The 25057-nt window shown below is 43.4% G+C and overlaps 1 protein-coding gene across 2 annotated transcripts in view; it reads right to left on the reverse strand.

Annotated features, from left to right (window-relative positions):
• The window catches only part of CSMD2 (CUB and Sushi multiple domains 2), a 643348-nt gene that overhangs the window by 135948 nt on the left and 482343 nt on the right, over positions 1–25057 (reverse strand). For both annotated transcript variants that reach the window (XM_063311620.1, XM_063311621.1), the window contains 5 exons: positions 24291–24417; positions 19036–19238; positions 14521–14712; positions 12543–12681; positions 7653–7840 (listed from right to left, as the gene is read on the reverse strand). In XM_063311620.1, the coding sequence (XP_063167690.1) occupies positions 7653–7840; positions 12543–12681; positions 14521–14712; positions 19036–19238; positions 24291–24417 (849 nt within the window). The remainder of the gene's footprint in view (positions 1–7652; positions 7841–12542; positions 12682–14520; positions 14713–19035; positions 19239–24290; positions 24418–25057) is intronic.

Raw genomic sequence — 25057 nt, forward strand, 5'->3', positions numbered from 1 at the left:
AAAAAAACAAAAACACATGTTGGCAGAAACTATGTACATCAGGCAGAATGAACATGGACATGTTTGGAGAAATGGGCACCGGTTACATACAAATTTTAGTGCATACTTGGAAAAAAAAAGTCAAGTCCAACAAACCAAACAGCAGGCTTGCAGAGATACTAAGAACGTGCCATTGTGGAGAAGAATCAAGGGAACCCATACACCTTGTCTCTGTAATTGCCCTGTTGAACAACGTCTCTGTCCCTATGGTGCTACTCTGAATCTCTTTGCAACACTGTCCTGTCCCTCTGGACCTAACGCACTTCTTCTGCACCAAATGCTTTCCTAACGACCTCTGGATTCCTTCTCCAGGGTAATCTCCCCAGCTCCTTAGAATCAGACCAGCAACCAGCTTAGTGGCAAACCAGATCATCTAGGAAGCCTTCAGGTGCAGAGGCAGCCTCCTAGCAATAGACTTTCAGAGAAGATAAATGCCATAATAGCCCACCATAGTTTTGTCCCACTAAGGCATAGTTTGTTTTAACCATGGCTCATAAACAAACCTAAGTGGTCTGATTCACACATAAGGCTTGTGATAAACTGCAATAGCTAGATTCCCACATTGTGCTTTTTTGCCAGAACCAAAAAAGTCATTTTATGGCTTTATGTGATGTTTAGACCCAACCGTATGAAGAAGTATTTCCATATACTCATCCAGAATCTCAGGCTGAGTTGGTGACTTCTCTAGAGTTATGTCCCATGACTTCCATGCATGGCTCTGGGAAGGTGTGCACCATACAAAAAGGGTTCATAATTGAGTGAACATCATTTTGACCCTAGATCATTTCCTGGGATGGCTACCCCCATGTGGTGAGCAGCTGTGTCACAGGTTCGTCCTGCCATGTGGCTTAGATTGTCCAACCTTACAGTCCTGAAGTGGGATGAACGTGTATGACACAGTGGCACCCTCTTCCTCTCTATTTGTCAGGGGCAACCTATGAGACTGTAAAGTGCTGTGGAAGCCTGTGACCCAGAGAGATTGCCTGGATGAGGCTAGGTCATAAAAGCCACTCTTCATTTATCAACACCTATGAGCCACTGATAAGCCAGAGCAGAAGGGGGAGGGATGTTTCTTCCCTTTCTAGTGTTGATTTCTAAAGCTGATTATGAAGCCTGTTCTTGCTAAAGAACCCTCTGCCCTACTATATGCCTGTGACAACTCTACACTTATTCTTGTTATTTTGAAGAGCCAAGCTGTCTTTCATCTAAGTAGCAGCTACATCTCTGGCTTGACACGATACCTCCCACCCTGCTGTCAGGCATCTCAGCTGTACGCTTGATCTCCGGCTTGATGCTTGCTTGGAGAGGAATAAAATAACACCCCACATCGCAGAAAGAAGTACTGAATGAGAAAGAGGAGGGGCTCTAAAACTCCACTGACTCTGGTGTTTTCTTGAGGGTCTTTTCCCACTGAACTTTCTTTCTTCCTACGACCATCTCAGAATGATGCTGGAAATCTACTACAGTAGCCCTGGAGCCCTCCAGGCATGTGGGACCTGCTCCTCCCAACTTCCTGGTCAGTTGCTGGAAAGAACTACTCCAGCACATCTGGAGAACACCAAGAGGATAAACCTTGAATATAGGTTCCCTGACCCATTGCTCCCCACAATCTTGGTTTGCACATCATATAAACCATAATTTGACTGACACCCCCCCCCCCCTTTACAGCTTAGAGCAATCTGGCATTTGATTTACAGGTATTTGTTCAATATACTTTTATTACCCCAAAGGTACCCAAACTGCAGCCTTTAAGTGCCTGCATCCCTTTGATAGCCATCATCGCCATCATCATCATCATCATCATCATCATCATCATCATCCCATTTCCATTAAGCATACCAAAGAGCTGGGCACAGTAACTGTGCTCACACAACATGCTTCTCCCTTGGTTAACTGAACCACAGTTTACACAATTAACCTACTTTTCTGGGTTCTCACCATGGACTCAACCAAAGCAATAACCCCACAGGCTGATCTCACACAACACACTTGGCTAAATGGTAGTTGACTTGTTTTGGTTGAGCATTTCATACAACACCAGCCATGCTATTTTGCATGCTCTGGAGAAAGCAAGCAAGCAACGGGAGCACCCCAGCCCAACTGCTGTTTTTCCTTTTCTAAATCCCACCCAAAGAACAGCTCCTGCCCCTTCATTTAGTTGGAAAAGCTGAGACTGTTGGAAATCCATCTACAGGTAGTCCTCACTTAACAACCACAATTGGGACCGGAAGTCATTAAGTGAATCTGACCTGATTTTATTACCTTTTTGTGATGGTCGTTAAGCGAATCCCTGTGGGCATTAAGTGAACCATATGATCGTTAAGCAAATCACATGGTTTCCCCCACTGATTTTGCTTGCCAGAAGCCAGCCAGGAAGGTTGAAAATGGTGATCACATGACCATGGGACACTGCAATGTCCATAAATGCAGATCAGTTTCCAAGAGCACAAATTGTGATCATGTGACCATGAGGATGCTGCGATGGTCATAAGTGTGAGAACCATTCGTAAGTCATTTTTTCCAACACCGTTGTAAGTCCAAACCATCACTAAACAAATGGTTGTTAAGTGTGGAGTACCTGTAGTATATAGTAGCTATTGGCATGAATGCTGATGCCAGTTTCAAGACTGATGGTAATCTGGGTGTTGAGAGAGAGAAAAAGGCCAGGTGGATTGCTTCACTTTTGCAATTGGGACAGTCCTCCCCAACCCTTCTGGCTGTGGAAGGGTGATACCAGCAAACTGATTTATTTATTTTGTTTATTACAAACGCTTTTCTGCCACTCCCGGTGCCTGAGCCCTGAAGACAGCAAACTCAGGGAAGTCCTAAAGGGAATTTGAATTCAGCTTCTCCATCCAAGCCTTTCCCTCCCCTTCCTTCCTTCAAGTTCCCCAGTTCCTGCAAGCTCAATCTCATGCTGAGGATGTTTGGCTTTCTTTTCATGCACTGGGAAGCGAATGAGGAAAGTTAAAATGCTGTTTTTATCTCCCGGCAGAGCAGCTCTGCGACTATTTAAGGGCACAAATATTTGCATAGGTGTACTTCGCAGAGAGACAGAAAAAAGCAGGAAACTGCCATCCAGGGTGACTCCCACAACAGCATTTGCTGAATCAGCCCCCTCCTTCATCAAAAGCAGCTGCAAAAATTGGTCTTTTCTTCTTGGAGGAGTCCATTACGAATTAACTGGCTGGGTGTCCATCAATGAATTTTGGTTTTGAAGGTATGTTTTATTGCTAAAATGGAGGGGCTTTTTTCCCCATGTAGTGAAAATTTCCCTGTGTAGTGAAGAGCACAGTGAATTACTAACCCAGCTTTTCTTGAGAGGCAGTGTTTGATACTGAGATACAATATGCTGTGGAAACTATGGGTTGCATGGACCCCAAGCTGCATCCTTTGATGATGGGTGTCTACTAGGTCCACTGTATCTGTTTGGGAAAGATTCCCTCAAGTTAAGCTGGACTTCTAGGCTCTGAATGGACACCTGCAGGTAGCTTCCTTGACAGCAATAAGAAAGTGCTTTCCTGTCTCCCTCCAAGCTTTTTTTCCCCCTCTCCAGTCCTGCGATTTCCTGATTATTTCATATGATCCTGCTTAGCTGTTTTAGATCAGCAGCTGCTACCGGTATCCAGGCATAAAATCTCTCTTTAGTTGAGTCTATCTTCCATTTGCTACATAGACACAGCTATGCAGTTTTCTTAGCAACAGTACAAAAACTGCTTTGCCACTGCCTTCCCAGGCTACAATTTCCTTGTGGTCTTCCGTCCAGATATTAACTAACTCAAATGCTGCTGTAGCGTTCTTTGAGGTCAGCCAAGGTCAGCTAGGTGCTGTGTCACAGCAATCTAATGCCATATTCCATTTCAAAACCATCTCAGACTAACTGGAAAAGGTGGAGAAAGAAAATTCCCAATTTATCTGCACTCCCTATTGGTTTCTTTGGTGATTACAATTTCCCTTCCAAGCCAAGAATAGAAGGCAAAATACTCAGGGAGATTAAGGAAGGGAGGGATCTCTTGAACAGCAAGATGCAAGGGGTGAAGTGGGCCAAATTGGGTTATCATAGCAGGCCAAGTTCTGTGGATTATGGTTTCCCTTCAATCCTGCACATGAAAAAGGGGCTAAATATATCCAGCAACTCCATCCGCTATTTCTCCTTATGTCCAAGTCACTCAGAAAGTTAGAACAAGAATTGTGTGAGTTGCAGGCCAACTCAGCTCAACACTGCCAGATCAGTGAAGGCATTTGCTGCCTGAAGATGGCTACCAGTGAAGTTGCCAACTCAAAAAGTAACTAGCCCAATTAATACAGAATAAAGTTAGCATGATAACAATAGGTTTTACCGACAATCAGTCTTCCTGTCTCCCATACTTTCTCAGAACAGTTTAAAATGCGTCCACACTAGACAGAGAGAGCCAGTTTGGTGTAGTGATTAAGGCACCAGGCTAGAAAGCAGGAGTTCTAGTTCTGCTTGAGACACAAAGATAATTGGGTGACCTTGGGCCAGTCCCTCTCTCTCAGCCCTAGGAAGCAGGCAATGGCAAACCACTTCCGAAATCTTGCCAAGAACACTGCAGGGACTTGTTCATGTAGTCACCAGGAGTCAAGCTTGACTTGAAAACAATGAGAGCCAGTTTGGTGTGGTGATGCTGGTGGTGAACTAGACGTCAGGAGATCATGATTTCTTCTCCTGCCTCAGTCACAAAGCCAGCTGGGGGGCCTTGGGCCAGTCCCTCTCTCTCAGCCCTAGGAAGCGAGCAATGGCCAACCACTTCTGAAATCTTGGCAAGAAAATTGCAAGACTTTGTCCAGGCAGTTGCCAGCAGTCAACACTAACTCGAAGGTGCACGCATGCAAACACACACACTAGACAAGTTTGTTTTGTTTGAACCATTCAACTACTTTGCAGATCCCTGCAAAGCAGAAGAAAGGCTGGGCACAGTCCTGTCTTTTCTGCATGTGGAGATCACCAACCATCTGCTTCAGTGAACTGATTCGCTCCATGTCACTTTGTTCTGACATGACAAAGTGACTCAAAGCGGCGCACTGCTCTACCTTGGTGAAAAGTCATCACAAGGCCAGCTGTCCAGCCTGCCTTTATCAACCTACTGATCATGTACAGAAATCACTTTTGCTCAGTCTGAAGTGATAAGTGATAAAGGCACTTTGAGGTGGAATCTCTCTTGAAGCACGGTCTGGACACCCCTAAGGTCTAGCAGTTAGAGTGTTCTTTTCATGTACAAAAGAACAAAGAAAACTTGAAAAAGTTTTCTTCTTCCCTTTGAATGAACTAGGGTTGGAAAGGGGGAGGGTGGCATATAAAAATAACATCAATGCATTCTGTCCAGAATAAGAATAGATCTTCTCCCACCCCCTTCCCTCCGGTGGACGCTAAGAGCCTGTGCTTGTTTTTACCGGAGCTGGATCATGGCTCCCTCATTTCAAGGGGAGTTCCCTAAAGGCTACAGCCTGTGCCAGAGCCTTAAGGCAGCTAATCAACCACAGCTACCCAGGATTGTTAACCCCAATTATAAAGGTATACAACAGTAAAATTGTCCCAATGATCACATATGGTGCAGAATTGTGTGGTCACTTAAATGTCCCTTTGCTCGAACAGATAACAGTCCTCTCTTCTGAAATGCATCTTGGGGGTGGACAAGTCAACACCAACTCAAGCAGTAAGAGCAGAGTTAGGTATACTCCCCATACACAGCCACTCAGTAACAAAAGTATTTAATAATTGTGTATACCAAAGAAATCTTTAAACCCACTGCAGCACGAAAATACTGCACCTGCTGAACCTCAGAGATGTGCTTCAGTATGGCAGAAACCATAAGCCAGCAGAAAGTAGGTGCATTGCTCTTTGAAGAGTGACCAAGGTGGGAGTAGATTACTCTAATACAAAGAAGGAATGGAAAAGGGGCAAAGATAAAATGCATGGCATCACCATAATTTTCTCCTGCTGCGGATGTTTTTCATGATGCATCCACTTAGGAGATGACTTTTCTTTCAAAAAATCTTTATTCCATCATCCTCCTCCTCCTCCTCCTCCTCCTCCTCCTCCTCCTCCTCCTCCTCCTCTGGCAAGATTTTAGAAGTGGTTTGTGGTTTGCCATTGCCTCCTTCCTAGGGCTGAGAGAGAGGGACTGGCCCAAGGTCACCCAGCTGGCTTTGTCCCTAAGGTGGGACTAGAAGTTATTTATTTATTTATTTTATTTAGCTCACGACCTCCTGGTTTCTAGCCTGGTGCCCTCACCACTACGCCAAACTGGCTCTCTAAACATGGCCTACACAACATTATACGATCCTTGCAATTCATGTGTTGGCTGGAAAGGCATATTCTTTGTAAGAGACAGCCCCCGATGGGCAGAAATGGCAGGGTCCGTACCTCGCATGACACAAATCCTGCATCCTGGATTCCATCCCAGCTCATTTGCAACCCTGAAATCCACTGCTGCTTAATGCGGAGCAAAGCCAAAGTATCCTGCTTATTTTGTACTAAAACTTCCACAATCCCTTCCCACTGGCAGTGCTGAATGGAGCTGATGGAAATTGAATTTCAAACTTTCAGGAGAGTTCCCTGTTCCCTAGCTATGGTTTAGACACAAGTGATTTTGGTAGACGATTGCTAAGGCAGGTTTCTTGACTTTGCATACAAGAGGTTCTAGGTTCTTGGCATCCTGGAAAGTAACTGCCAACCAGTGCAGGTAATAGCTAGACTGGCCAATTACCTCACACATCATGTTCCTCCTTGGGGAAAATCACCAGGTTACACTTTTGCATGATAAATGTCCATGTTAAACTTCTCAGATTCAGTCCCAGGCATCTGCAGGTGTCAGCCTCCCAGGTAAACCAGACAGGAAACATGACTAGATGAGCTAATTCTACTTTATTGTATGGCTACATTAACAGAACCTTGCAAGTCTGAAAGTACAAACCTCCTGCCCTCCCTATTTACCACCTGAGTAATTAGGGCGGGTCCTTCCTAAGATTCTTTCTTTGGCCGTTACTCTGTTGTGGGCTCCTTTCTCTTTTATCTGATTTTTCCCTAGGCGGCATCTCTTCCCCATCTTCCAAGGTCACCCTCACATTCCATCACATCAGGAAAGCTTAGAAAAGGTTCCATCCCAGTGTCCCAGAGAGAGATAATAATGACTATAAACAGCCCTGAAGTAGAAAGACTAAGAGTTTGATCTGCGTATGGCTTCTTGCTCCCCTTCCCTTCCACCTCTTCCCTTGCCTATAGTGCTCAATCCTTCCCATTTCAATCCTCCCAACCACTCATTTATTTCCTTTCTTGCTTCTAGGCACGTGGGCTGTTCACGGGACATGTTAATACCACCATAGAGTAGGCTTCTCTCACCTAGTGCCCTCTCAGATGTGTTGGAGTTCAGTGCCTATAATTCCAAGCTACAAAGCCATGCCAACAGAGGAATTGCAACAGTAGGCATAATGGGTGGGGAATTATGGAGCTGAACTCCAATATATCCAGAAGCACTAATGCAGAAGCAGATTTTTTGCAGATAACACAACTGAACCTGATGAGACTTGGATTCTGCTAGTGAGCACAAGAAGGATGGAAATGACACGGATATCTACTGGAAGGCATGACATACCTGTGTAATGGATTACAAATCCTGTATTGCTGACAGAAGCGTCACTGCGGAAGGCCAGGAAGAGGTTGCTGCTGCTGCTTTCAATCCGCTCTGGTACTTGGGTATCATAGAAACTCCCAATCAGGGGACTAAGCGAGTTGGGCCCATCATAGATGTGCAAGAAATCGTATCCTGGTTCCAAATTGAACCTGGGAAAGAAAAGAAAAGAAAACTAAGCACATCAAGTATTGTGATGAAATGTGTGTCTGAAGGGGGAGGTGATGTGATGGACTACAGTAATGCAGCTGGTTCTCAGGAAGGAGGGAGCACATTCCAAGGAGGGCGGCAGGACAAGAGACAACACAGCCCAGAGACAGAACTTGGGAAGACAAAGAGATTTAGAGTAGCCCCGCCCTAGAGCCTCCCCAGGTTATTTCTCCTTAGGTTAAGTTGAGTGGCTTTCATCTGGCAAGCTTCTCTCTATATGGTGTGATCAAATAAAGAACTGAAGTTTGGCTGGATTGATTCCTCATTGTTCTTGGGCTGGGCCTGACAAGTATCTCACTACTAAGTGATATAATGGAACTTTCTGAACCTGGAATTCCCCAAAGGGGGAATGAGTCCCCCTTTGGGGATGATGGGCAGTGACAGAAATTTGAAATATAAATAAATAAATAGACAGACATGTGCAAAACAAGAATAGATGGATGTCCTCATCAACGACTTAGCCAGCTCCCCTCTTCTATTAAGAAACATTTAGAAAGAGGATCAAAGGCAGCAAGGAAGACCCACCTTAAGATAGTTTCTGATAAAAGGGGGCTAAAGTTCACACCTAGTTTTAGAGACTAGATTTAAATTTACAATTTGGATTCTGTAATCTTGCCTCTTTTTCCTTATAATAAACCTGGCTAATGAGACCTGTGTGAGTCTCATTAGAATCTCGCTTTCTGTTGCTGATGGGAGATTGACAACTGTTCCTTCTACTACTTCACTGCCCTTCTATGAAGATTTATATTTCAAGTAATTTTTACAGGAGGTGTAGAGGAGCATGATCACTGAGAAGGTATACAGAGACTGTTAGCAAAACATGAGCTTAGTCTAGGAAAACAAGACAGTATGAGAAAGAAATTTATGCTTGTCCCACCTTGACTTTCTTTGGTATAAAAGGGGGGAAGGGAAAACTCTGTCAAGATTTCATGATTCAGTTATTATAGCCCATACCAATAAAATAAAGTTCTAGTATTTCATGTGGTGCCTATTTCTAGGCCTGGTCTACCTTGAAGGGCTGATATGAACTAAACACAGCAGAAGGACTAAAAAAGGGCAAACTTGCAAAAAAGAATTACCACTTTCAGTCATTAGCTCCTTGTACTGAGGAGAAACCTCTACCCACCTCTCGTTCATAAACCCTGTGACCTTCAAGTGTTAGATCCTCCAGGTGTTAGATGGAGGGGATGCAGGCATGCCACTGTATTGTGAGAATTAAAGAGACAGGGCTGAGTTTGGGAAAAGGAGTTCAATATTCTAAATGAATGTGAGTGAGGGTAAGGTTATTCTGCTAAGTGACATGGATGGATGGATGGATGGATGGATGGATGGATGGATGGATGGACGGACATAAGATGTGAGTGAAGAGAAACAGTGATTGGTCCCACTTGGAGAACCAAGAGTAGATGTGAAATGGTGATTGGTAAATATTTACTTAGAAAAAGGACTGTTGATTTGGGATGCCTGGTTCATGCACAAGTCTATTTATTTGTATGCATGGGATGGAAAAGAGATAAATTGAGAAGCATGGCTGCCTTGATTGTTTATGATGAAAAACTGAGGGAATCAGTGGAGGACTCAAGGGTTATAAAAGGTTCTATATGTGGGACAGACACTTAGTAGTGTGAAAAGTGGAAAAAATGGACATAGAAGCAGAGCAAAGCAAAGCAAAATGACTGGAGGAAGAAAAAGAATGGGCCTTGTATGATCAAGTATCAGAAGATAGATTACTGTCGAAAAAGAATGAATGGAAACTAGACAGAAGGAAAGAGCCAGCATGCTGTAGCAATAAAAGGTACCAGGCTAGGAACCAGGAGACTGTCAGTTCTTGTCCTAAGCCAGCTGGGTGACCTTGGGCCACTCCCTCCCTCTCAGCCCTGGGAAGGTGACAGTGCCAAACCTTCTCCCAAAACCTTGCCAAAATAACTGCAGAAATTTGTCCAGGCAGTTGTCAGGAGTCAAGACTGACTCGGAGGCACCTACCCAAAGCTATAAGGAAGGATTATGTTGAAGGTGGCTGGAACAGAGGGAAAAGGATGATGTTGCTGAGGGCTACAGAACTTTATGGAGTATGAAAAACAGCCCTTGGTAGACTGATGAAAGGGAAGGAGGTTGTGGATGAGGGAAAAAAGCATATCAGAGAATGACTGCTGCAACAAACGATGAGGGAAATATATTGCATAATGTGTACAGTACATAGAGAAAAAGACAGTTGTATATATGGTTGCAAAGAATGTAGTCAAATAGAGCAAGGGAGAGTTAAAGTAAAAAGAAACCAAGAAAATGCAGAATGTTTTTGATGGACATTAAACAAAAGTTTTGGAAGTAGGTGAAGAGGCCAAAGAAGGATCTTCCAGAAGAATGAATGTAAAAAATAAAAACTATGAAATAATTTGTGCTGAAACCGAAACGAGGAAATGCTGGAAGGAGAGAGGTTTGCATGTGAGAATGGTAGTGATAAATTGAAAAGTGGAATTGAAATTATTGCTATAAGTGCTAGTACCCAAGCCCATGCAAGAAAGTTGAAAAATAGTAAGGGTGAATGCGTAGATAGTGTAACTGGAGAAATGTTAAAATATGCATGTGGCTTGCTTATGGAGTGGTTGTGGGTTTTGTTTAATGTGTTCGTGAAGACTTGATCTGAAATGAGGTTCCCCTGAGATCCGGATAGCTCCCACCCTGTTGATGTTTCAAAGGGCCAGAAAGACCTGGCTAGGGTGGCTGGATGTTAGTTATTGGCAGGATGTTTTGGGGGTTGCCCAGTTTGCCATCTTGCTCTTCTTTCTTCTCTTTGTCTGAGTCCAGTTTTATTTATTTATTTATTTGATTTCTGCGCCCACCCATCCCACCAAGTGACTCTGGGTGGCATACAATCATAAAAAAACAAAACAAAACAAAGCAATTAAAACAATACCAAATAAATTGATATGGTTGCTGAGTAAACAATTGCCATAGATGTTAATATAGCCAAGAAATGGGGCTCTTAACACACTCAGGGACCCAGGCCTGGGCACATAACCAGGTCTTCAGAGCCTTACAGAAAGCCAACAGGGTCAGGGCCATCCTGATCTCTGGAGGGAGGGTGTTCCAGAGGGCAGGGGCCACAGCAGAGAAGGCATGCCAGTCTGTTGCTTTCCTTATACTGTTTTCCTATTGTTTGGTGTGTAGTGAGCTACCCAGAGTCATTTAGATTTGGATGACATCAGATCAATCAATCAATTACAAATAATTTGGTGCCTGATGCTTGGAAGAATGCCATTATTATTCTCTTATACAAAGGGGAAGTAACAAGAGTAAATGGAAAATCTACACAGGGACTAGTTTGTTAAGTATGTCTGGGAAGGCACTTGGTAGAATTCTGATTGACTTGGTGCAAGAGGTAGCAATCAGCAAAATCCAGGAAGTGGCTTTATGCCAGGCAGAGGGTGTACAGACAGGATGTTTGCTCCTCAGCAGGGCATTGAGAAGTATCTGAATGTAAGAAAAATATTGCATGTTTGTTGACTTAGAGAACATTTATGATGAAAGTGAATTGGCTTGAATTATGAAAAAAGTTGTATGGTTGCTGAAAGTGATAGAGCCATCGATGGTAAATTGTTATAAATTATATGGAAGGATGGTTATATAGATTGTATAAATTGCATGGAAGGATGGTTGCTGAAAGTGGTAGAGGTGTAGATGATGAAAATAAAGCATGAGTGAGAATGCATGCCTAGCAAATAATTCAGCACTGAGCGAGGAGTAATAATGGCCCCTTGGTTGTTCAGTGTACTGATGGACAAATATATAAGGAATTCTTGTGGTGGCAGCAGAAGTGTGTTGGTTGGTGATGTGAATTGATAAATACTTTTGTATGTACATAGATGATGCCATGTTGTAGGCCTACATCCTGAATGATGTGCAGGAAATGTTACATTCTGATGCAAGGAGGAGCATGGACTTGAAAAGTACTATAGTGAAGCTCAAGGTTGCGCTTGACCAGGGAAACAGAGTGCAGGTTATGTGTCAGTGATCAAAACTACAGCAAGTAGATTAATTTGTGTACCTTGGTGTTTTGTTTACTGACATTGGGAAATTTAAGATGTGGAAATCCTACCAGAAAGTGTAGTCTGCTGCAAGAAATGAATATTTTGTGAGACGTAAAAACAGTTTTGTATAAGAATGTCTTTCTGCCCAGTTTCTTATACGGAAGGGAGAATTCACTAGAGAAACCCTGCTGCCTGAAGCCAAAAGTGTTTCTTTCCAGCACAATTCTCACAGCTTCTTTAACAAGATTTATTGAGAAGAAAGGGACAAAGTTACAAGAATTCTGGCAGCTGAACTACTCCCCATCTTCGACCAATTTATCTCCATGCACTTTAGGGCAGAGACATTTTGATTTTCGTTCTAACAGTCTTCCTGTGATCCTGCATTAAAGCAGGTCTTTTCCCAGATAATAGAGATGGTTTGCAGCTGGCTGCTTACATCATTACTTCTTGAATCTTTAACAGTCTGGGGATCAATCCCTTTGCTTCAAAGTGTAGAAACTTTCGCAGAAATTAACAGAAGAGAAAGGTGATTTCTTCAGAGAGAATCAAAAGCTCTAATCTCAGTTTGACTGAGTTGCACCCAAGCCTTGCAATCAAGGGCACCCGAGAGACTTACGTGTGAAACACCAGAGCAATGACATAATCCGGGGAGACAGTCAGCTTCCAGTCACACTCCTTCCCTGGAGGGTACGGCTCTGGGTAATTGGGGGACAAGATAACCCCTGAAGGCCCTGCCAGGATCCCACCACAAGGCGCTGAAGGAGGAGAGGAGAGAGCACAACCACAGCTCATCTTTCAGGCCCTCTTTTGAGAGACATCTCAAACAACTGATGCATGCACTGAGGACAAATTAAGGCTTCAAACTTGAGGCAGCCTCAGACCATGCCTCCACTTGTATTTAACCATGGCTCGTGCAGCAACGAGGGAGGGCTTTCAAACTTTATTCCCCCACCTCCAAAACCTCCCCCCACTCCTGCTTGGCTTGAGAAAGCCCACGGCTGGCTTGTGCGTGCAAAATTGGGAGATGCATCTGGAGGGGGTTTTGAGAGTTGCTCCTGCTTAGGCTGCTTAAGCCTGGCCAATTTTCATAAAATCCTGCAAATCCTTCCCCCACCCCTGCCCCCTGGCAACTTGCTCACAGTTTGGGAACCTTGGAGTAAATCAGAGGCCATTTTCCCCTTTTGTAAAGGTGACACTAAATGAATGAAACACTATTTTTTTTTTTTTTGCCTATTCTGAAGTTAATTTGATTGTGCATTTTACATAATAAACACCCAAATTCTGAAAGCAGGTATAGCTTTATCATCCAGTCCCTCCCCCCAACTTTGGTTTTTTTTTTTGTGCCTTTGAGTCAGTCTTGACTCCTGGTGACTGTCTGCACTAGCCCTGCAGTTTCTTGACAAGGTTTTTCAGAAGTGGTTTGCCATTGCCTCCTTTTTTAAAAAAAAAATATCCTACCTTTATTATATTTATAAATAACTCAAGGCGGGGAACATACCTAATATTCCTTCCTCCTCCTATTTTCCCCACAACAACAACCCTGTGAGGTGAGTTGGGCTGAGAGAGAGGGACTGGCCCAAAGTCACCCAGCCAGCTTGCATGCCTAAGGCAGGACTAGAACTCTCAGTCTCCTGGTTTCAAGCCTGGTGCCTTCACTAATAGACCAAACTGGCTCTCCTTTCTAGGCTTTTTAAGCTTTTCTCCTTTCTAGGGCTGAGAGAAAAAGACTGGCCCAAGGTCACCCAGCTAGCTTTGTGCCTAAGGGGGGACTAGAACTCACGACCTCCCAGTTTCTAGCCTGGTGCCTTCACCAATCCTCAGCTTATACCTTCCTCTATTAGATCTATGCCATGTTACTAAGTCCAAACTATGCCTAATGAAGCTTCAGAACTAGAAGTTAGCTCATCTATAAAAAGAGCATGTATTTCTTGGGAAGTGAAGCTGTTGTTGTTCTTGTTGTGTGGGAATTATTCATCAGCATTTCCTCATTGTCCCAATAGCTCTCTACAAGTGAGCCCATGTTAGCAGGCCCTTGACATTTGCCTAAGGAATGTAAAATTTCCATCCTGATGGAACTGTTTGCACCCAATTACCCTTTCCCGACTCTGCTAGGGAGGTGTCATGCAATTAAGTTGCTCACTTAAAAATAAGCCCAAGACTGCCTTCCACTAAAGGAGAGAAAGAACATTGAAGTGGGACAGAAAATACACTTTTAAATTAGATTAAGAAAGGAATACATTTAATTCTATTTTCCTTGACTGGGACATCCGGAAGGCTATTTTGTCTCCTACTCTACAAGTCGCTGAGATGCCTTGTCTTTCACTCTGAAAATACCTTCTGCTTTTTATTTTTTATTGCTTTTTAAAACCGTGAGAAAATACCTTCTGCTTAACACAGAATCTCAGCATGGGAGAGTGGGGAGGGTAAAGTCCCTCTGCTGGGCCTGCAGTGTGGTCATGCCCCAGCCCACCTAATTCAATATCTGAACCCTGAGGAGGAAAGGCCTTACTGGATTACAGTCTCATTTGCCCTGATTTGCAACCATGGGTCTGGCCTACCCCCACATCTGCAGTTCCCTGCTGCAGCATCTGTACCTATGCAGGTGGGTGGATCAGGTTGCCAGAAGAACCTGCTCTCGATCTGCACGCAGCTGATCTTGGCATCCCCCTGCAAGGCATAACCTGGATCACACTGGAAAAGGATGGAGTCTCCCGCCTCCTTGCTGTCGCCACTCCGGCTCCCATTCTGTGGGACTCCAGGGTCATTGCAGGAGGTGGCAGTGGACACTAAGAACAGAAAGTCAGGGGAAGGGAATTAACCAAGGGAACAGAATTATTCATTTAAGTTTTCAAGTATTCTGGAGATAAACCCTGAAGCTATGACATGACCTTGGGGCTGAGCATAGTAGGCTGCCATTTCCTAGAGGTGCTCGGGGTTCAAAGACTACTTCAGCAGCCACCTAGCATACATTAGGGCAGGGAGGGCTTCAGAAGGAAACAATGTCGAAAGCAGCATATTCCTTGTTGTGAAGCAGAGCAAAGAAGGTGATGTGGAATCCACCCAGTCCATCATTGTCCCCCACGGAGGATGATGCTGGTGGTGTCACTGGTGGCATCTCACATGGTGTCATTTTCCTCTCTTCCACTGCAGCCTTTTGGGTGACACCAATAGCCATGGTCGCTTTTCAGGCATCAAAAAGAGTACAGAAAAACCATATTGACATTTGTAAGCAGTTTAACTTCATTTGAATGGCCATGTTAGGCCAGGTGTACCTAATGGCTGACGAATCCAGGAATAGTATAACATGGACTTCAGAGCCTCCCTGGTTTCCTATCTTCCAGGCAAATTCCACAGGAAAAGATCAAGAGTAACTCTTTCCAGAAGGCTTTTTCAGCAACTATGCTGCTCTTAGACCCTATGATGGAGTCCTGCCCTTGAGAAATGGTTGGGAAATTTCCCTGGAGAAATTCAGTACAATTATCCACCCAATCTTTCTGCTCACTTGTTTGGTGCAGCACTTCAGAAGGCCATTCGTGTCCCCCTAATGTAATTCAAAGTGGTTTGTGTATATTCCCTTAAATTCCCTTCGCTGCTATCCTGTGAGGTCACTCAGAAATTAGTTCCTGGCCAAGCTAAACTTTCTCCTGGCTTTGAAACTCGGGGCTAGTCTTAGCCATAAATCATACCAGCTTGTTTACATCTTTGGACATTCTGTAGAAGTCTGCCTCTTGCTGGCTGAATCAGCATTTTAGAAATAAATAAAATGCAATTCTGTTTGCTTCAAAAAGCAGTCACTGCCACATCCATCTACTAAGAGCTATTAGCTGAGTAATGCCTTAGGATTAACCAAAATGACCAACCAGAACTCTTCCTTAGGCAAGGAGTTCACAGGGGGTGGGAAGAAGGAAGAAATTAGGCCAAAATTAAAACAGATTAGAACCAGTCACTTCAGGAAGTCATCAAACAGAGGTTGTGAACTAAATGAATTAATTAGGGGAAGGCAGTATCAGTACCAGGTTATATGCACTATTCAGGGCCCAAGCGCATGCTTACTACCCCAATTCTGAAAACACAAAGGGAGTCCATTCCCTATTTTTCTCTTACTATGGTCAAAACTCACAGGCTCCTGGTTTGATGTCATTGTCACTATATAATTCAGGCCACAAAACTGGTAAATAAACAGCTGTGTTGAATGTTCTCGTAAGTGAGGTGTTAGCATCCAGGTAGCTAAAACGTATCAACTGCCCGTGAAAACTTTCTCCCCCAGATCACTGCTACCTAAGGGAATGCATTCTGAACATGTTCAGGATTACTTGCATTGTCACAGTCCAGAGCTGAAACCTTGGCAATGAGAACAGAGTTTGCACAAACTTCCTTTGAGCTACAGTGAGCACACATATGGATGAATTGCACCAGGATGCGTGCTTAAACACGCACTACTGATTTCAGACTTTTCTTCTTCCAGCTGGGAAAGGCTGTGGGGAATAACAAATCAAAGTCTGTTGCATGGAGATCAGATGTATTTATATCTGAGTACACTTTTTTTTACTTACTACGTCTAGCCATCTGCTAATTTTACCTGGCATTCTGCTATAATCCTATGTCAGTCTATGCTGTCAAATAAATTATAATGTGCACATTTTCCCCCTGTTGTGACTAAGAGGGGTTTTGCTTTTAGCTAGAATGGTAGGTTTGATCCTTTTACAGATGTATCAGGGAGTTATGAATGCTGTCTGAAATGAACAGTTTTTTTTTTAAAGCTCATGAGTTTAAAATAATGAGTAGTTTTCAAATAGAGAAGGTTGAGATTTTTTTTATCCTTTTTTTTTTTAAGGCAATACAGCTAGAGGGGTGATGGCTACAACAGCAGTGGAAGAAAAATAGAGTCAAATTGGACCGATTCAACTTAAGGTAATGATGGAGAGGACCAGAAACTCTCTTCCTGGCAACCGATGTGTGTACACAAGGCTTTCTAGGACCTGCCAAGCCTTTGCCAAGATGTGGACACTGCCTGTTCTCAATAATTTGGTTCTTCATTTGCTGATAAATGGACTTGGATCTGTCTTGCTCTGGACTCCAACACAGATGCTTCTGAGATAAATCAAATCATGCTTGCAGCTTGTTCGTCAGCTTCTTTTGGCATGTATAATTCACAGATGAAGACAAGTTCACCAAAGAAGTGAATGTTGGCTTCATGAATGAGTAAATCAGCCAGGATGATAGTGTCTAGTCCCTAGCAAGTGAATCCTCACTGCAGGAAGAAAAGGAAGGGCAGGTTGAACAGTAGATAGATCTGACTCTGGAGGCCTGCACTCCCCCAGAGGTAAAGTTGGAACAAGTTTCATTGACTTTTCATCTGTAAACTCTGACCCCAACCTAGAATCTCAGCCTCATTCCTTGCAAAAACTGATACTGTTTGTTACTTTAGTCATTGCTCATATATTTCTTCCATAGTATTGTTATCCATCCATCCATCCATCCATCCATCCATCCATCCATCCTTGCTTCCTTCCTTCCTTCCTTCCTTTCCTTCCTTCCTTCCTTCCTTCCTTCCTTCCTTCCTTCCTTCCTTCCTTCCTTCCATCCATCCATCCATCCATCCATCCATCCATCCATGCCATTATCTCACTAACATTCCACTTTATTGCTATTTCTCTTCTAATTTCTAGGATGAAGCTGGTTTGCTTGTATGTTGCCTAAGACAGATAATGGCCAGGAGGAAGGTGAACACTCTGAGACAGTTTAAAATGTGGATGGTTAGTCAATAACCCGGCCTGAGGGTTGCAATGCAACCTGTTCCAAAAGGGCTTTTGCTCCCATTGAAAGGTCAGCTTTGAACCTGCAGGTACTTCTTGACTCTGTGCTTGCCCAGGATCTTTAGGTAGTGACAGCAACAAGTGCTTAACTCCCCTACTTTTGTAGCTATAAATCTTTCTGGATCAGTTTGATCTGGCAAGAATTATCCTTACCTTGGTTAGGTTCTGTATAGATTAGTTCGATTCATTATATGTAGGACTATCCATGAGGAAGGTTTGAAACCTTCAGTTAGTGCAGATGTGGCAAGGACAATGCTTGTTTGCTGAGTTCAGCTCAAAGTATTGGCCTTAACCTTTAAAGCTTTGAATGGCTTAGGGCTTGGCGACCTGAAGGAGATCATATCTTATTGCAAACCTGTTGAGTTATTAAAATATGCAGAAGTGATCCTGTTGAAGACCCCTCTGCTGCAGAGGGTTAATTCACTGAAAGGTTTTGTCTTGGATGGCTCATGGTGTGGAATGGTCTCTTAATCTCTTGGTTGCAAAAAAAAGCACAGAAAGGCATATCTATTCAGCCTTTCCAAATGCCAGTTTTCATTTTAGTGTTCCTTTAATATTTAACATTAAAGTACGTCAGTGTAAGATATTAATTAATATTAAATATTAATATTATTTAAATATTGCCTTAGTACAAACATTACAACAAGCAGGTCATGCATCTGAAGACAGTATCTCCAACCAGATCCTGTTCCACAATTATGTTGCCATTCTGGATCAACTACAGATAGAAAACAGCTGGCTATAACCGGCCCTTTGCAACCCTCCACTAAAATGTACGGATGGAGAAATTGGCTGGGTGATTTCTCTGAATTTCTCCAGGAGAAGAAATCTCCATTAATTTCTCAAGGACTCCATCTCAGGGGTGATCCTAATGGCAGTACTGAAAAGGTCAATTTAAATCTCCCTGAGATTTACCTGTGTGAAACAGATGGGCTGCAGACCATTGGAGAGAGGACAGCAAAATGAAAAGGTGTGACCAAGGTGTGACCAAGTCATTCACACCTACCCACCTAGCCGTTTCGTCACTAAAAAGCTATACCTCATCCATGTGACTTTCTCTAAATCATTTCTAATGCAAATTCTTCTTCATCAAATTCCATGAGAATTGAGAGAAAAATTGCTGGAGAACTGATATATCACGAATGCTGAAATTAACAAATCAGAATAAATTTTGGGGATATCACTTATACAGCTTACCATGCAGGGTTATGCAGAGCTGAAAACATCTATGGAATTGTCATCCTGCTCTAGTTCTCCTGACCCAAAAGACCAGATGACATCTGTGAGAGTTACCTGAAAACTGAATGGCAAAGCCCTGTTTACTGGTGAAAAAATCCGTGTTGAACTGAAGGACCACCAAGTTGAAGGTGCTGTGAATGTCACTGGGCAAGACAGAACCACTGACTTCTTTCAGGAGAATGCCCTTCTCCGCTGGCCCATCCCAGATTCTCAAAACATCGTGGAAGTCCTCTGTGTGAAAAACCATGAAGTGGAGCCTGTATTTGGGGGAGGGGAAAACAGGATGGGGAAGAGAGAGAACAGCTACAAATAAGACTAGATCTGCATTTTAGAACTGGGAAAGTTTAGAAAAGAAAGGATTGAAGGAAGATACTATAACACTCTTCAGGTTCCAAACAGGGATCATATAGAAATGAGGAGAAGTCTGGTAACACCTTTTCAGACTAATAACTTTTATTACAAGCCAAAGGCCCATGCCTCTGAATAAAATACATGGGTCTGAAAAGGTGCCATCAGACTCCTCCTGATTTTTGGCTGCCACAGACTAACATGACTTTCCTGCTGCAACCCTACAGAGAGAGACTGTGGCCTGTTTCCTACCATTCCAGATGGAGAATAATGGATGTACATTATAAGGAGGCCAATTGTGATTGAACGTTAGGAAAAAAGAAAAGAAAGAAAGAACTGTTCTTGCACTGAAAGAACCGTTTGACAAAGAAAACAATCCCTAAGGAGGTGGTGAATTCCTTTTCACTGGATTTGTTCAATGAGAGACTGGATAGCCATCTATCAGGGATGTATTAATCTAGATTGCTGAACTGGGCAGAAAGTTCAGCTAAGCAGCTCCCCGCAACTCTAAGATTTTAAGATTCCTCCCAACAATCCGGGAAGTGTGGTTTAGTGAGAGGCGCTGAGGAGTCAGCCACAAATCTAGCACACTCTATGACACTATGCAATTTCTCTTCAGCTTCCATGCAGAGAAAAGCTGGTCATTCCAAGACTTTAGATCTTTAGAAAAGACACATAATTCACGACGGCTGGGGGGAAATGAAACATGAAAATAGCATCATTTAGAGTTACAGGACGTCATATCCTTGTGATGGAGCAGAAGGAATATCGGAGCAGGTAGAAGCGAATTCATTTAAGATAAGTTGTCAGTGAAAAGATGCTTTTAGACCAAGTGGGGGAGGTGATGATAGAATGAAAATAAGCAGACATTTTTTAAAGCTTCTCTGTATTTGGTGCAGAACTGAATAGCACTTCTATTTTCTTTTCTTTTTATCGTTGGTTTTTTTCCCCCCTATGGTAGGCAGCGGCAGCAGCACGAAGCTTTTAATATTTTAATTCCATCTTCACGATAATAGGTACGGTGGTGATGCATTATAAATGTTGGAGAACTGCATGGTTATTAATTGACTGAGTTTTAGGGAGGGCTGTCCCTCTGGCTTTTTATTTAATACGCCTGTTACATTTATATTAGCATAAACATTTGTACTTGAGAGGCAATAAAAGATTGATAAATTGTAGGAAGATAGGGAATACGGAGTTAAAAGATCCAAGCTTTTTTGAAGTAGGTGCCAAAGCTGCTGGGTTGTTGCTTAGCATTCCTTGAAGTTTCATAAAAATGTGTTCTGATGAGGGAACTTGCACTTCTTCCATAGATTTTTGCCGCCCTCCCCAACTCAGTGACCCCAGCCTTTTGGCTAAGGATGACTGAAGTTGTAGTCCAACACTTTTTCAGGGAGGGGGGTCCAGAAAGCAGAAGGCAGAATTATTACATCTATAATAGCAGTCAACCATCATTTCATTCTTCGAACCAACTTTATTTACTCCTGGCTTGTAAAGCTCAAACCTTAGCTCTCCTGCTGCAGTAAGTCATAAATCAGCCTCTGCTCTGAAAGGATTGACGTCCAAATTTATTTTCAAAAGCCATTTTGTCTTTGGGGGGTGGGTAGGGTATGGATGCCAAAAGTAGAATCTGGTGCCCATGAGGAAGATGTTGCCCCTAACAAAGACACTGAAAGTCTGCAAAATCTTTTTTCAGAACAATCGTAAAGCAGGAGCAAGAAGTCTGTGGCCTTTTAGATGTTGCTGTTAAACAAATCCTGATTTCTGGTTAATGACTATAATAAAATCAATTGTACTAGATCTACAATTCTCAGCATCCCTCATCACTGAACAGGCGTACTGGGGCTGGTTGGCTGGTTGGTTATTATTTATTTATTTATTTAATTAATCTCACCTTTATTATTTTTATAAATCACTCAAGGTGGCGAAAATATTTAATACTCCTTCCTCCTCCTATTTTCCCCCCAACAACAAACCTGTGAGGTGAGTTGGGCTGAGAGAGGGTGGCTGGCCCAAGGGCACCCAGCCGGCTTTTGTGCCTAAGGCAGGACTAGAACTCTCCTACCACACCTGATTGGCTCTTGGGCTGAGAGAGAGGGACTGGCCCAAGGCCACCCAGCCGGCTTTTGTGCCTAAGGTGGGACTAGAACTCTCCTACCACACCTGATTGGCTCTTGGGCTGAGAGAGAGAGTGACTGGCTCAAGGTCACCCAGCCGGCTTTTGTGCCTAAGGCGGGACTAGAACTCTCCTACCACACCTGATTGGCTCTTGGGCTGAGAGAGAGAGTGACTGGCTCAAGGTCACCCAGCCGGCTTTTGTGCCTAAGGTGGGACTAGAACTCACTCTCCTGGTTTCTAGCCCATTCCCTTAACCACTAGACAAAACTGGCTCCTAGAGCTACACTGATAAACATTTGGAAGCTCACAAGGTTCTCCATCCCTCCCCTGAAGCTATGTAAGCTACAGACTAGCAGGGTACATGCAGGCAGAAGCACTGAGGGCAATTTGGGGTGGGCCCTACCTGGACACTTCACATGCTATATTCATGTAGAATTAGAAGCAAACCGGGTAACAAAAATTGGCAACAGCTAATGATTTGGCTTTCTCCCCATTGATTAAGTCTTTTCCTAAGTTGCATTCAATAAAGCAGATATGAATGGAGTTCTCACTTTGGGAATATAAATTAAATCATGCTGACTGCTGCTGAAAAGAGATATCAGGAGGAACATGGACATGAATGAGGATCTTCCTGGTCCTTTACATTCTTGGAAAGAAATTGTACTTAGGCTTCATTATTTAGATCAGCCTTCCCCAATCTCACTTGATTGATATCTGTTGGACCAGAAGCTCAGAAACAAACCTGAGCAATATTATGTCTGCAGAATCTAGAAAGCACCAGTTGGGAGCAGCTGCTTTGAGTCAGCTTTTAAAAAAGCTTTCTGGTTTTAATATGTTGTATTGCTTTAATGGTGTTTTAAAATTGGTTTTAAAGTATTCTTTTTAAAAACTGTATCTCTGTAAGCTGCCCAGGGCCATTAGAGGAGTAGGAAGTATAGGAATATACCAAATGCATAAATAATCAAAGGCTACACAAGCACTGGGGTGGGACGCGGTGGCGCTGCAGGTTAAACCGCTGAGCTGTCGATCGGAAGGTCGGCGGTTCGAAACTGCACGGCGGGGTGAGCTCCCGTTGTTAATCCCAGCTCCTGCTCACCTAGCAGTTCAAAAACATGCAAATGTGAGTAGATCAATAGGTACTGCTTCGGCGGGAAGGTAACGGCGTTCCGTGTCGTCATGCTGGCCACATGACCCGGAAGTGTCCTATGGACAACGCCGGCTCCAAGGCTTAGAAACGGAGATGAGCACCGCCCCCTAGAGTCGGACTCGACTGGACTTAACGTCAAGGGAAACCTTTACCTTTACCTTACACAAGCACTGAATGGCTCAGAAGTGAGGCATGTGTGCAAATGAGAGCTCACAGACACATGAGCTCATGGTGAGGGTTCCCAAAGTATTTTGTATAGAGAAACAGGTAAGAAAGGGAACAGTTTCCCTGGTCTGGTTAATGGGATGCCCAGATCGTAGAGCATACAAGCAACCCAGTCACATCTGAAGGGTCATATGTCATCTCTCCATACTTCTCTTTCCTCATCCACATTGGGCTTCAGGGACAGGAGTTTATGGGGAGAAGGAGAGCAAGCCAGAGGAGGTAGATAAATGGGTATCTGGGGGTGGGGGCAAATGACAAGCTGCCGTTCATAAAGTTACGATGTAAACTCCACCCCTTTCACATGGGCATTGTGACGTTGCACATACATATACAAGGGGGGAAAGCTTGTACCAGAACATCCCAATGCACTTCTCAACATTCTGACAAAATCTCTGGAGTTGGAGAGGGCAGAGGAAACGGCCTTGAGGGACAGGAGCTAGAGTCTCCAGCAAAGCAATGGTCAGATAAGAGGGGCCTGAGTCCAGTGCGAGAATGTAACTTGACTGAATGTCTCAGACAAGTTCCTCTCAAATTCACACAAAGATAAAGGGAGGGAGGGAGGGAAGAAGCACATTATAACTTGCAAGATTTTGTTACTATAGAAGTAGTATTGATCTACATGGCATTGGTTTTCTAGTCTGATCTACCTTGAAGGGTTGATAGGACTCTGTGGATGCCTTTTGCTAAATTTGGCAGGTGTTCGAGAGAGGACCCAGCACTTTTGTTCTATCTAGCAAGATCTTTTTCAAGTTGCACCCTTGAAAGCTGTCAAGCTGCTGTTACAGAGTTCAGGCCGGAATTATAATGTTTGTGTTTGGATGTTCTCCCCTAAGCTCTTCAAGAAGGGCTTTGCATCTCTCCGTCAGCGATCAATATTCTAAGCACATCTGAAGCTATGCAGGTATGGATGCGATTAGTACCTAAGAGGAGAGCAGGGAAGCCACATGTGTTAGAACTTACAGTTGGGCGTCTCTTTCCTATTTTCCCATTTTCCATTGCCACCGTGCACAAAATCCAAACTGCCTTCAAATGCCTTATTAAGTTTGCACGATTAAAACTAGCCCATCTACCCTGATTAATTCACAAAATCTTATTTTTTAAAGACGTATAGTTGATTAATCTGCTGATGATGAAGCTTGAGCCCTGCTTTTTATCCTCCTATTGATGCCAAATAGTAAACACTGCAAGATGAAGTATGCAAAGCAAGAGAAATCATGCAAATGCGATCAATCTGCATAATTCAAACAGGTTGTAGAACTCAGCTTTCCCTGCCAAGACGTTGGGGTTATTTTGGCACAGGCATTTTCATGCATCTCTTTATTTTTAATTGCAGAGCAGAAGTGGACCCACATAGAAACACCTGTCCGCTGCTCACCAGCACAACCTGATTGATTCAACTTCACAGTGGCCGGATGTGTGCTGGATGTTTTGGGGTGATGCCGATCTAATCTTTTCCAGTCTTTGGACTTACCCTATTGTGCAACCAGCCTCTGCTTCAATTGTCCAGACACAGTTGAGATTGTGATCATATGGCGTGGGATACCCTGGGGACAGGATCCTTCCTGAAGACTCACCTCGAATGCTGCCCCCGCACTCAGCTGAAAGAAATCACAAAACATTCAGCAACTGTACTCTAAGCAAAAATAAAGGGTTCCCCAAGGAGAGAAGATCCTTTGCTTCTCTCCTTGGGGAACGCTTTATTTTTTGCTGCCCAACTAAGTAAGAGGTTCAAGAGAAAGAAGGTTACAGAAACTATCTAGCAACCACTCTCAATTGGGCACCTTCCATACATGTAGAACTACAGCTCCATAATTTCCTTTCACCACACTACCTGGGGATAATGGGTGTTGCACTTTCACACACTTGGAAGGTGTCAGGTTGGTGTACACAGAGACATGGGGGGAGGGAAGCCCAGCAAAGTAAGCCCAGGAGCAAATTTGGCTGAATTCGCACAACACTCTTAAACTCATCAGCTGAAGATCTAATGGCTGCATCTGCACAGCTTCCGACTGTAAGTATTTTGTGACTTGGCATGTTGGACAAACACAGACCATTTGATTACGTGTGATTTGATGTATCGGGCAACCCAGGAAAAAGAGTGAATTTAAGCAATCTAGTTTAATGTATTGTGTGATTGCAGCTATTTTCTAGGAATTGAATGTATATCACTTCTGTCCATATTTACCCATCACTACAGTGACCATATTTTCTTGGAAAAAAATTAGGACAAACCTGAAA

The sequence above is a fragment of the Candoia aspera genome, chromosome 10 (genome assembly GCF_035149785.1).
Source record: "Candoia aspera isolate rCanAsp1 chromosome 10, rCanAsp1.hap2, whole genome shotgun sequence".
NCBI lineage: Eukaryota > Metazoa > Chordata > Lepidosauria > Squamata > Boidae > Candoia > Candoia aspera.